General features: G+C 30.8%; 1 protein-coding gene across 12 annotated transcripts in view; it reads left to right on the top strand.

Annotated features, from left to right (window-relative positions):
* The first annotated feature begins 2100 nt into the window (after nucleotides 1–2100).
* LOC143240860 (uncharacterized) overlaps nucleotides 2101–14652 on the top strand; it is a 71812-nt gene continuing 59260 nt past the window's right edge. The window contains exons 1-3 of one of the 12 annotated variants that reach the window (XM_076484059.1): nucleotides 2267–2301; nucleotides 2467–2537; nucleotides 4791–4928. Coding sequence is in view for 4 of the 12 variants with exons in the window: in XM_076484049.1 (XP_076340164.1) it covers nucleotides 2228–2301; nucleotides 2467–2537 (145 nt within the window). In the remaining 8 variants the exon portion in view is untranslated. Of the gene's footprint in view, nucleotides 3048–4790; nucleotides 4929–10524; nucleotides 10618–14652 lie in introns of all 12 variants that reach the window. The other 11 variants (XM_076484051.1, XM_076484062.1, XM_076484049.1 and 8 more) reach the window with 11 other exon arrangements.

A 14652-nucleotide genomic window follows, 5' to 3' on the forward strand; every position in this document is an offset into this window, starting at 1 on the left:
GGCTGCAGTGGACTTGGGCATATCGGGTATGGCCTCACCGACGATGGAGGCATATTTTTTTCAGCGATGAATCACGTTTTATGCTTCGCAGGCAGGATGGAAGGACCCGTGTTTACCGTCGCCGAGGTGAACGTTTTGCAGCAAACTGTGTGCAGATGTTGACAGATTTGGTGACAGATTTTTTTATGAAGAACTTCATGGGTTGAAGAGAAGATTGAATTCTCGATCTCTTCTGGACAAGCCCTCGATAATGGTTGATTGCTTAAAAGCGTGCTTCAGTTTACCAAATATCTTTATGATACTGAAACTCTTTGCCACACTACAGCTAAGTTCATGTTCGTGTGAACACTTGGAATCTGCTCTCCGTCAGTCGAGGTGCACACAATCCGAAGAGAGGCTTAGTGCCCTAACTTTAATACGTAATCATCGTAACACTGCTATCGACATTGTTTTAGAAGTGCATATATACATATATGCACATATATGATAGCCAATGGTTGCGATAGCTATTATACTATCATTTTACAAAGTTGTTTTAAATTGTAATATAACTTAATTAACAGTTAATGACTACTATGCATGTAGACAGGATAGTACTTTCTATAATAAACCATACGTATTTATGCTAATTTTAGTCTCGCATCCCATGCAATGTTATAACAGAATGATGATTTGTTGAATTTTTTTATTAAATTATTATGGATTTTGTGTGAACAACTCTGCAATTGTTTAAGCTATATTTCATGCAAAAATGCTTCCAGATTTAGTGACACAGCACTTATATTTTTACAAATTTCTGGTCTGGGCATCCTCCTAAGACTCCCGTCTAGTATTAACATGCTATGTATGCTGATTGTGCATCACACAATATCTGTTGATTTTTGATCTTACAAATTAGAAAACCCCTTTCAAACATTCTGCATACGAATCAGAGCTACGTTTGTAGTTAAGCATATAGCAATTCAGTAGGCTACCTGTGTTGTGCCCACCACGCCTATTGAAATCTGGTTTTAAGCATTATAAGCCACTATTGTAATTTAGCTGCCGTATCCTTTGAAACCCAAACTGATATCAAAACAAGCGGTAGAGTGTCGTACAACGAAAACAACACCGTGACAAACTGTGTATACTATTAAGACAGGAGTGATATTTTAACAACTTTCTATTTACTGTAGCTCAGACTATGGTAATCCAAACTATCCCATACTTTCAGTGATGTTCTCTTGTGAACCTGTATTTCATACACAGATATGAAATCTCCAATTTTTATTGGATTTTTTCTTCGTACGATCACACTGAAAAGTTATTTTACGTACATACAAAAAAATAAACATACTTAAATATAATGGATTTTTTTAAAACTTGGTACACTCTTAGACGTTTAGAACTCACGATTAGGTGTTAAACTGGTCTAAATATAAGTTATTCTGCAAAAAAGAGCTCAATTTTAACCCAAACATTTTACCACACTTTCATCTGGGATTAAAAGTGAATAGATTTTAGTTTATTCTCATTCGGACTAAATACAGCTGTTCTAGGCAGAAATAAATGCAATCATTTGTTTTAAAGAATCTAGTTGGTTCTTCTAAAGTATAGGTCTGTTCCGAATAATGGGGTTGTAAATCTAAAGATAATGTTGGTTACTATCAAGTGTCATTTGCTTACTTGTTGTGATTTTTCAATGTGTATATCGTGATGAAAAGTCATGATATCTAAACAGAAATACCTGTGGTCTGAAAAAAGGTGGCCAAAAAAAAAAAAAAGGACTAGCGTGCGACTTGAAGGAATAAAATTAAAATTAGCGGCCAAACTGGTAGTTACTCTGACAGCATTGGTTAGAAGTTTACAACAAATATTCATTTGTATTTAGGTAAGCCGCATAATTTGTTTTATTCACAATCATGCACTAAAATGAACAACAACAAAAAAGGGGGCCTACCTAACTAATGAATGATTTTTTTTTCTGCAAAACTTATCTATGATGTAAATACAGCTACTACCATGGACGCCAATTTTGATTTGATTAATATAAGTTGTACGCTCAGTGGTTTTTTGGCAGCATAATTTTTCAATCTAAGGTTTTTTTATTAGATTCACTTTACCTGAGTATTCAACATTCTACAACAACTGTAATTTAAATTGTCATCTTATTTTTTGCTGATTCAGAGAATATGTAATTTTAATTTAAGTTGTTAAATTCAAATAATTTTTCTTAGCCAAAGAAGTGATGAAGTTGATGATTGCATCACGTATTAAGCAACAAAAGAGGTATTTTATGGTTAAAGAAATCAGCTGTATTAGGTATTAATCAGTGATGTCGAGAAAACCCACTTGTAGAGAAATATATATGTAAAAACGGCGCGTTTGGTTTGATAATTTTTTTTTATTATTATTGTTATATGAAAGCTCAGTTGCACGTATGTTTTAATTATATGTTCCATCACGCATTTTACAATTTATTTCTAGTAAAGTGGAAAGAAAGAAAATGGCGGACGACGAGCAAAGAAATTTGAAACAAGAAATAGAGTTCCTGTCACGTAAGATGTTTACCATGAACAATTTATATATGTGTGAAAAAGTTTTAAGGATCATAGTTAGTTTGAAAAATTTTAATAGCTTAATAATATCAGTAAATTAAACTTAGGTTATTACTCTCAGTTGGTTAATGAAAGGCAAGTACCCTTAAGGTAACAGTAAGCCTGTATGGTAGGCTTAACTTTTAAGTTTCATGATTAGTAAATTAAAAATTGGAACGGACGGCAACCGCGTATTGTAAAACATTCAAGTGCAGAGGACTACGTTTCGAAAGCCTTCCGTCTCCAGTTTCATATTTCTAAATTGTCACCGTAGCGAGGTATTAATATTTGAGTGACTCTTGTTTGTCATCAGACTTTAAGTTTGACCTTTTTAAATTTAATTCGGACTTTTTCTGAAAGATATAGACACATTTAAAATCTAAGTAAACTTGTAGATATAGCTAAAGAATAAAGTAACGGTTTTCTTTGGAACATCCAACAAGTACCATAACATCAAAAATAACAGCAAAGGTATTTAGTTTTCCATTTTTGTTGTATATTATTCTACTTAACTATATTACAAACATTAAACAAATGTTTGGAAAAACCATTGAAAATATTAAATTGAATATTTAATTGATATCAGAGTTATTTCAAAACTACTTTGCATTACAGAAATGTCAGCCCTCGTGTAATATTCCAAGTATAAATTATAAAGATGATAACATATTTTAAATGTAAGGACTTTTAATGCATTGCAATTGCCTGTTTAATGAAAAGGGAAGAATTTTTTTAGTTTGATACTGCATCCATCTTTAGGTCTGAAGACAAGTATACCATCTTCATTCAACAAATAGCTTCTTTCTTCATTCAAGTTCTCAACCTACTATATTTACTTCACATAAAGTTTCACTGAAATAACATAATGTTTATTTAAAATATTGGTGTAATATGTTACTACAACAAGAAATAACATTGTGTATGGTGGGATGAAAACAAAATTTCATTATTACTTGCAAGGTTATTTATGATCATGAATATATCTTGATATGTACTCTTTAAGTTTAAATGGATTTAAGGAACAGTTGAATCCACTGGTGAAGAACCATTCGACTTGCTAGAAGATAGTTAATAAAATCACCCATTTTATATTGTTGACTCAGTCCAGTGCTTAAATTGTTAACATTGATGAGTTTTGTCAGCTTAGATTATCATAAACTTTTGAGGTCAGAGATTTTTGGATGATGTATGTGTTGTGAGCTTTTTATTGTTTATTATTATATGAACTGTATAATAGGTATAGTATGATAATAGTGTGTTTTGGGCTAGAGGTTGAGTTTTTTAAGTTATTACAAGTGTCTTGCATTTAGATGTGTAATAGTAGTAATTTATACCTCGCATAATTTAAATGTTCTCTCCATTTTTTTCTAAAATAGTTAAATAGTATATATCAAGTAACCTTTGTGGTATTGGAAAATTTAATGTAAAACAGTGATAGAGTTATTACGTGAAAGGTGCATGAACAGAATACAATGTAATGTTTGAGAAACAAATAATTTATAACTTAGTGAGATATATTGATATAGTAAGAAAAATTAATAGGCTTTTTTTTTTGTTACACTACACTAAAATTTGGATATGCTGATTAATTGGCATGTATGCAACAGAATTATCTGTTATGAATTGAGGTACGGAATTGATTTGAGAGATGGATCAAATGTAGAAAAAGTTTAAAAGTAAATATTGAAATACTTGAAGTATTTTTCTCTTATGGAAAACAAAGGGTGTTGTCTGCAAGTGGGTTGGGTCATACATTGTATGACGTATAACATTAAAGAAGAACACTATAAACATGAGAATTTTAAATTGATTGTTATGATAGGAGATTTAGAGAAATATCAGGAGGGTTAGTCAAACAGGAAATAAAAAATACAATATGAAAAAAATTGGTTGGAAATGTAAACATTAATAGTAAGAATTCTTTAAATACATTAAGGATAAGCAAAATGCTAGGATGGAAGTAGCATTTTGAGTGATGATTATGAGATGAGTTATTAAATTTTTACAAATACATATTTAAACAATATTTCTCATCTTAAACAGTTGCCGTATGGACCCAAGATAAAACAAAATGGTGATATTGATTAACTTTTTAAGAAGAAAAAAAGGGAAATTTAACAAATGACAAAACTCCTGGGCTACATAATATCTACCCAATGCTTTGAAACAGGTTAAGAACTGGATATGTGAGCCAATTGCTGTTATTATTTCCAGGCCCTTGAACAGTGAGAAGGTAACAGAAGACTGGAAACTGGCTAATATTATACATCTTTTTATGGGAAGTGTTAAAAGACTACCCTAGTAATTATAGCCTTACAAGCAAAAGTACCTACCCCCGGTAATGGGAAAAATGTAAGTTTTTTTCTTTGGCTTTGAAAAGGTTGAATATTTTGCATTCTTAGTTTCACTCAAAGCCAAAGCTCTTAGCTGCTTATACTACCTACAGCAAAATATAATTATTGAGCATTTCATTCGTGCTGAATGAAATGAGCTGCTCAGCAGTAACATATGGTAAATTTACATTTTCATTCTTTTAAGGTTTGTTACATTTCAAATGTGATTAATTCCTAACAATTTAATATGGAATATCCTGTTTGCAAAATAAAATTTGGCATCAACAATATTCATACCTGTTGTCTCATCGTTTCGAAAGTAGTTGTTGAGCTTTGCCTGCATTCACATCCTTTCAAATGCAGTACAGGAAGCATTTGCCATAAACAGGAGACGGGCAAAGGTATGAACAAATACCATGGTTCACTATGTACACAAGATTAATTGTACGTCAGTGATGGAAGAGTTTTGAAAATTTGATAAAATGTTTTTTAAATGTATTTGATAGTCAAAATGATTTAACTACAAGAAAATCCAGTATTACTAATATTTAAACCTTTCGAAGAAGCTACTGCTTATATAAATGAAGTTATATATGTGGATTTGTATCTAGATTTTCAGAAAGCATCAGACAAGGTGCCACATAAGAGACTTGTTAAAAGTTTAATCAATAGATGATTTGAATTTGCTGATAGCATTAAAGTTTTGGATGTTGCCAAATGTGAAAACTATTAGTCTTGGATCAATTGTGGGAAAAGTTTGGGGAGTTTGTTAAAAGATGCTTTGTAAAGTTATTTAACAAAGTTTATAATCTTATTGGGTTGTCAGCATGATTTTACTAAGGGAAAATCTTGCTTTACTAATCTTTTGACATTCTTTGAAAAGGTTGCTGCTTATGTAGATGAGGGTTAGGGTAACAATTTGATGTATCTCGATTTTCAGAAAGCATTTGATAAGGGGCCATAGAAGGCTTTTAAAGAAACTTCTCTGTAAGTGTGAGGGATAAGTTAACTAATTGTATAGAAATGTAGCTTAACAGAAGAAAGCAGAGGACTGTTATAAATTGAGTTCAGTCAAACTGAATTAATGTTGCACCTCAGGACTCGGTTTTAGGACAATTGGTCTTTTTGATTTTCATTAATAACATAGATAAAGGAATAAATAATCAATATACTACTTAAATTTGCATATTGTATCAAGGTATTGCATGTTGTTGGCCAATAAGAGGGTGCTGTTGCTTTACAAAAGGATTTAGATCACTTAGTGAGTTGGCCAAGTAAAGGCAGATGGGTTTTAATTATGATAAATGCAAGAATTGCATAGGAGTTACAATATGAGTTATAATTCAGATTGTAATAACCTTAACAGTGTCATGAGAGAAAGGGATCTTGGTGTAAAGCCGATCATTCTCTAAAGCTATCCAAGTAATGTTCTGTTGCTAATGGAGGGATAAACAGAATAATAGGTTGTATCTACAAAAATATTTAATACAGGTGTTCAGTCTTGGGCTTCATATTTTAGTGAGGACATTGAATTGTTAAAGAAGATTTAGGAGGAGGCAACTAGGATGGTATCAGGGAGTATCAAGGACAGAGAGGCTTTCATGATTTCTGAAATTCTTTTCTCTAGAAAAAGAAAGAGAGGATTGGTTTGAGATATTTAAGATCATTAAGTAGATTGACATATCCTTTATTTATACTTAATGATGAGAATAATGACTAGAAAATGCAAGTATACATTTTTAACAATGGTTCTGTGCTACTGAAAAGTCAACAAATTAAAACAAATACAAAATGTTAAACAATTAACCAAAACATTAAAAAATTCACAAAAATCTTGCAACATTAGCTCAAAATCAACAAGAAAATATTGTAAAAGTGGCATTTATTAAAATTTTCAATCATTGCACTGTCCTCCATTTGAAGGGTATGATGGTTCCACATGAACATGACATCAGCAAATCTGATGTTTTGTACATCAATTTCAAGATGTCTTCCTTTTCATGGGACAGAAAATGACTTTTTGTATGTTTCTTGCAAGAAAACAACTTGGTTTTCATACCATATCAATGATGTACATTTGCCTTACTCACTGTATAATTTTACTGGCTACATGATCTATAATCTTTTTGGTGTACAGCACAACTTTTTTTAAATTCGGCATTGTATGTAAAATGCTTTCCATTGGTAAAAAAAACAAAAAAATAAAATAGCATCTAAACAACAGGAAAGTCAGTCAAAGACTGAGGACGGTGATATCCAACTACACTTCTAAAAGTGCAGACATCAGCAAATCTGATGTTTTGTACGTGTTTGTTTTAGTCTTCTAAGCTAAGTTCTTTTTAAAATATAGTCCAGTCTCTTTGTTAATGCATGATATTTTTCAAAAACCTTTGTTCAAGGAAAATGATATTTTTGCTACTTTCAAAGAGTCAAAAATACCTTGAATTTAAGATGAACCCCAAATTTTCAGTTTGGGAAAATGTGAAAAAAAAAGTATTAAATTTGAAATAATATGGTACATGGTACATAAGCTTCCCATAGGAGTGACATAGAAGTATTAGTATTACAAAAGATTATGTGGATTAATACTAATAGCCAGTCACTTGAGATGTAAATGCTTCTCAAGATCAGCAATTAATAAAATCTTGTGAAATGGTTTAATTGTGGAACATTGCTGTATTTAATTAAGGTTTTTATTTTCCTAGTTTACTTATTCAAATTAATAACATTGTAATTTATGTTGTATAGTTTATTAATACATGTACCTAGACCTGGGCAGTTGTGTATTCAATGACTTTTGTTTTTAAAAGTGATAATGTTTGAGTTGTATTAAAGTATTATTTTGGATTTCTGTTATATTTTGACCCTCTCATAAAAGGCCATTTCTAAGTCCATGTCATTGTGTTTGCTGACTTGCATTCAAAATTTTATTGAACTTCTATTTTATGAATTTATCTCTTTAAGTTTGGTATCAAACTGTTAATTATAGTTCAAGTTTTTATATTTTACATTATGTAATTTCTTAATTTAAAATTAAATAATAGAAAAAATGCCTAACAAGTATTTATGCATGTCACATGGTATGTTGAATGCAGCACTGATTCAGATTATATTTTTGTGATGTCAAAATACAAAGCTTATAGTTTTGTCTAAATTAGGAACTCATATTATCAATCTTGACAAAATAGAATATAAAATAAAACCTTTTATTATTTCTGTTTGCTGATCTATTGCTACATTCTGTGAATCAAACAGTTTTTCTCTTCTTGCCTCTTTCCATTTTTGGAATCAGTCCCTTATATACACTTATTTATGTATGATATAAATAATGAATTGGAAGCTCAGAACATCCCCTTAGTGACTGTCTTAGTCATTTTCAAATATAATGGCATCCTCTCTTTCTTTTGAAATAAATCTTTGTGCTGGTAAGTTGTCTTTAACCTCTTCAAAATTTTGAATTTTTTCTAGATACAAATACAACTTAATTATTAAACTTGGTAAATTATTATGGAATTCTGTGGTATCAATCAGTAAAATAATTTGATTTTTTTTTTTTGGTTATTCACTTGTATATGTAAAACTTGCAAAAAAATTGGTTTCATATCCTTCATGTGCGAAATTTCATAAGGCTTGACAAGTTATAACAAGCAGCAACTGAGTACAAATGCTGTAACTGGAAGAGAAAGTTGTTTGCTTTATTTTTTATCTACTGTTCTATATTTAAAAAAATAACTTGTTTGTAAATAATAATAATAATCTATATACATATACAATGCATAATTATTGAAATGTGACTATTTTACAAAATACAGTCAAGATAGATCACTTTGTAAAAACTAAAGGTCAGTTTTATATTATTAGATTCAGTAACATGAGTACACATGCCCCACATCATTGTAATTTCTGTAATGTTAGCTAGGCATGCCTGAAAAGTCATAATAAAAATAATCTATACACTGTGTGTGTTATGAGATTTAAGCTATTTGGTTTAAACATTTGTTTTTGTTTTATAATCTCTAGTCATTTTAGAATGAAGAAGGCATAATTTATATTACTACTTTTATGTGGTGGTTACCAGATCAGTCAAGTCACCTGAATCTGTAGAGATTTGTTGGCAAAATTAACATAAAATATAAAATTTATTCTTAAGCAACATTTGGTAAAACTATCTGGATATTATAAGGATTTAATGTGAAATTTGAAAATTTTCTGATGCATAAAAGTATTTTTAATCTTAAAATGAAAATTACTTTGCATATTGGAATAAGCAACATGTGAAAATATAAAGGCATGAGAAAAACATTGCTTAACAACTCTTAAAGCTTAATATAAAAAAAAAATTGTATATTTTTTGTATGAAAACACTGTAATGTTTACTAATAATCTGTCAAATTTCATGAACATACATTTAATAATTTAAAAGTAATAGCATGAAAACTATAACAAGTACAAAATGGTTACGAGACCTAACCCATGCAGAAAGGGTTAATATCATGGGTGCATATCTCATCATAGTAGTCAATATAATACATATCTAAATACAAATGTTTTACCAATGGTTTATTACAAATCTTGAAAATCTTTTCTGTAATTTGTTATTTTTACTACTAATATTTATTTATTTGAGTACTTCACAAAAGTTTCAAGTTTGATCAACTAAATGGCAGCTAGCAAGAAAAGCAAAAGACACATTTGTTATCTATTTTGTAATTGTTAATTTGCGTAATTTTGCAGGTAATGTTTCTGATAAAAGAAGTGAAAACATGTAGTACTCAATACTCATCTTTCTCTACTGAATCATTAATTTTTAGCAAAAATACTTTTATTAAAAATTGACTTTTTTCTGTACAAAAGACTTATTGATGTAACTAATGCACACTCTAAAGTTATTATAAGCAATTTTTTAATGTAGTTACCTCAGATTAAAATATCTGGAACAACAATCTTAATATGGTAGTTTTACCCTAAATCTTGAAGCTGATGTTGAAAGGAAATGGAGTTGCAGATCAAGCAGTATATATACTGTAAATACTAAAAGCAATGAAATTGGAAATACTTGCATTGTTCTCCCGATTTAATACAAGAAAATTAATCAAAATGAAAACATGAGTTTTGATATAAGAAGAACATGGTTGTTATCAATAATGAAAAGTATTTCCCTAAAGATTACAATGTTTTGTTTAAAGATGGAGAATTGGATTATTCCAATTGTTAATCAAGTTTGTTAGCAGCCAAATTAAATAATTTCAGTATGGAAATTGGGTGTTTAATTATGACAACTCTGAAAAAGAAAAAGGATAAACAATGTTTATAATAAAAGGCTTGAAAGTATGAAAGCTCTTTAATGATGATAAATTAATTTTTTGATTTTCACATGGTAGTATAAATAAGGAAACATTGTGGAGTTCTATATATCTGTAACAGACTAAATCAAAACCACAGTTAAGTAAAACCAATATATTAAACTTAAATTAGTGTTTTTCCTAATCAGAATAAATAATGAAGGGAAATCTAGTATGCATCAGAGTTGATATTCAGTGTGGTTCTTAACATTAATTTCTTGGCTTCTTCCTTCATCATCATCTTCATAATTCTTCTGCATCTTGCTTTTTCAGTTTGGGCCCTGTCAGTATTTGACCTTCTTGTGTGAAGTGATACTGAGTTCCTAAGAGAGATTGCTGTTATGTGATCAAAGTCACTTATTGAAGGTGAGCTTAGCATGACCATAAGCTGATAAGTGATCCTGTTGGCTCTCAGACAAGATCTAAGATTAGTCTTGATCATCCTCATCTTGCTGAATCCTCTCTGTACCTCAGCAGAGCTGACTGGTAAAGACAACAGTATATCAAAGATGCCACAGAGTTTAGATCATCACCTCCTTATCTTCAAAGTCCATGGCTAGCATTTTTTTCTATACCTGGTAACATTAAGTAATGAAATGGATGTGGAAAATGGGTCAGAGCCCACCATGAGAATTGCATAGTTATTTCATATTACACAATGTTTTACCAATAATTGGTTCAGCAGTTGGAATTGGATGAGTCATTACATATTCAGGCAACATTTGAAATCATAAGAATTTTTTGAATTTCCTTATCACAGAAAATTTATTACCAAGAAATTAGAAATAACATAAATAAGACCACTTTATTCACAACAGAAATCTTCTGATGTACAAGTATGCTTCAAATAACAACCCTGTAGTTTGTTTTTTATACAAAATGCAAAACATTTTTCACCATACAATAAAATATTATCAGTTAAAACAGTCTATATCTAAAAATACAATGTGATAACTGCCACGACTTCTATATTGGAGAAACAAGTAGAAAAATGGAAACCAGATTCAAAGAACATAAAAAGTCACCTTCACACGTTTTCGAACACTGCAAGTCAAATAAACACAACATAACCATAGAAAACACTCAAATACTAAATAAAGAAACAAACATAAAATGCAAAATTAAAGAAGCCTTACTTATACAACAACTTAAACCCAAAATAAACCAATATAAAGGAATGCCTTTATACCTATATTAATATAATAAAATAAATAAAATTATATATTCAAACATCTAATACCGCCCTCTACATTCCGACACTCAGTTACACAACCCCTTTCAAACATGTGGTCAGCTTCCGGTCAGTTACCTCTTTCTTTGTGAACCTGACGATGACCGAAGAAGGTCGAAACGTTGTTCGCTCTTCTATGTAAAATATTTTCTCAACCCAAACGAGCCGTTTTTGCATATAAAAGTCTCTATCTGTTTCTCATTTATTTACATAAGTTTATGCACTAGAGAAAGAAAACTTAAAGAATGCCTCACTCATTGTGAAACACACTGTACATCAGTAAATGGTCAGTAAGAGCACCCAATACACAGAGCTAATGTCCACTGTGTGCTGGCCAGAGATTTATACAGACTTCCCCAGAAGTTCTCAGTGTGATGTACCATGTGGCTCCCCATTAGTGCCTTACTGTTTGGAGAGGTTGCAGAAGAGCATATAACAACAGAGTAATGGGAAGTGTTCCATTACTTTCCAGTAGGAATTTTTGTCAGTTGTGTGAATTACACATGTAACTGTCATAGATATCACTATGAGTTGAAAGTGTACCCTTCCCACCTTTTCTTCTCAATTATTCCACTGACTACCTCCCACCTGACTCTAGTTCTCCTGCAGATGATTACCTCTGCAACACCACACCGATACAGATGATCCCTGATCCCTGCTCTAACTTTTGTTGCCCCTTCACTACAAGCAAAGATGAAGACTTGAATCAAGGAAGAACCACATTAAGCCAACTAGAATCCTTCAAATGCCTCTTATCCATGTACAAATTGCTGCTCCACTAGCTGAGCAATTATAATGACTCCCATGCCTAAAACTCCCTTTTTCTTCATGCTAATTCAGTACCACTTTAGTTTGACCCTTTTGCAACAGGTTCAGTATAATATACACTAGTTCTTTTGCACATTTGCACATGTTAACTATTTGCAATATAACTTTTGACACAGCATGTGTATCTTCACAAAATTTGGTAAAATTTTAGTAAAGATTAAAATTCTTTTTTACACAAAAATTGGATTGTTTGTAACAATATTGAGTTTGTTTCATTACTTGTCTGAGTGCAAAGTGATTTCATGTTATGATTAAAAAAAAACTTCATCCTAAAAATCTCGGATATTATTTGTGCAACTTCTAAAACTTCTGTGCTGTTTTTCATGCTATTCATATTATAATACAAAATTAAAATGTTTAGTCTAAGTACCTTAAGTCTTGTAAAGTTATATATTTATTATATCAATCTTCCAGTCGTGTGTAACCAACATTGCATAACTTTCATTGATGTGGTGTACTTAGTATAAAATGGACTTTTAGTTTTCTCTGTCTTGGCTGTGTTTAAGTGGATAAATATTTTGTAATGTTTAAACACATTTCAGTTATTATGAATTATATATGTATATATATTATTGCTGTTTAGAAATAAGTTATGAAACTTATTTTTCTTGATATAGAACAATGAATAAAAAAATAAAGCAAACAATTATCTCTTCTAGCTGCAACCTTTAACTCAATTGCTGCTGGACATAGGTTGCTAAACCTTTTAAATTTTACAAGTGGATGATATTGAACAAACTTTAAGGTTTTATATTTACAGTTTAATAACCAAAAAATCATAACTATACTGATACCATAGAATTCCACTATAATGTATTAAGCTTAAAAAGAAATCTGTATTTAGGTTTAAAAAAATATGAAACTGCAAGCAGACTAAACAAATAACCTATCATATTGAAATTTTGGATCAAAAAATGACATAGCTTTTTTACAGATTAAAATGGCTGTGAAAGCCACTAGGGGACATTCTAAGTTGTAAGCTGGTTATTCACATTTTATATATTGAAGTAAGTGTAACAGTTTCCACTGGTTGACCCTGGTTGTCCCCTGAGGTTTTCTTCAAGAGAATTTAAGTCACTTGACCTACCTTGAGAAAACAAAAGTATTTACAAAATAACTACCCTGTTGGGCAGCTATGGAACATTCCAATTTAATCAGTTGACAGTCCCATTATTTATGAATATACATAGTTCCAGGAAGTCACCTTAAAGTTAGTTGAGGCTTGACAAACATGATTGCTGTTTGGTTGGATAGCTTTTGGATGAGAAAAACTAGATATTTTGGCTTTTCCAAGTAAGAATCAAATGATTGAAAAACAAGAATCACAATGGTAGGGCAGTTGCCCATTGCAACTGTAATTAACGGAAGTGTGTATGTCTTTATTAACAGTACAAGCTAATATTTTGTGATTTTTGACAAATGTCAGGAGTGATTCAATATAAGTGCTGAGGTTTGAAACACATTCAATGGTATCATTTGTGTCAACTGGAAGGTGATAAATTTAAAATAAGTCAGCCAATATGATGTGGGTTTTTATCATCATGCATTTCTTTTTCTTGGCCTGGCATGGTCAGGTGATTAAGACACTTGACTCATAATCTGAGGATTATGGGTTTGAATCCCCATTGTACCAAACATGTTCGTCATTTTAGCTGTGGAGGCATTATAATGTGGCAGTCATTCCCACTATTCATTACTAAAAGAGTAGCCTAAAAGTTGGCAGTGGGTGGTGATGACTAACTGCCTTCCCTCTAGTTTTAGAGATGGTTAGTGCAGATAGCTCTCATGCAGCTTTGTGTGGAATTTAAAAAAAAATGCAAAAAAACAATCATTTCTTTTTTTAAGATTGTATATTTGATCATTACATACACATTAAAGATACAAATAGAAGCACTTTTTAATAATGCTAACTTAAAAGCAAAAGCCTTTCAGAAACCAGTTTCAAATGCTGTCAAGTTATTTGTTCTTTCATTGGAATACTTGATTTGGTTTAGAAAGTGTTTTAGCTCAAAATGCTTAGAGTGATAGAAAAAGTCTTCAAACTTATATCTGAAGTGAATGATGAATATAGGCAGTGAATCTCAAAAAATTTGTTTTTCATGATGGCCACACAAACAACATTGTGTTGAACATGTGCTAGCCAAAAGGTTATTCCTAACTTTTATTTGTCATGTTTCTTTTCTTCTTTTTTTCAATGCACATTTATTGATAACTTCAATCATTTCAGATTTAATGAAACTTTAAAAGTACATTCTTTGTAGTTGTTACAAATTGTAAAGTTAAACTGTCAATACGATGATGTAATTAGAATTTGGCTGATTGTGCACTATAATAACCAACAA

The sequence above is a fragment of the Tachypleus tridentatus genome, chromosome 13 (genome assembly GCF_004210375.1).
Source record: "Tachypleus tridentatus isolate NWPU-2018 chromosome 13, ASM421037v1, whole genome shotgun sequence".
Lineage (NCBI taxonomy): Eukaryota > Metazoa > Arthropoda > Merostomata > Xiphosura > Limulidae > Tachypleus > Tachypleus tridentatus.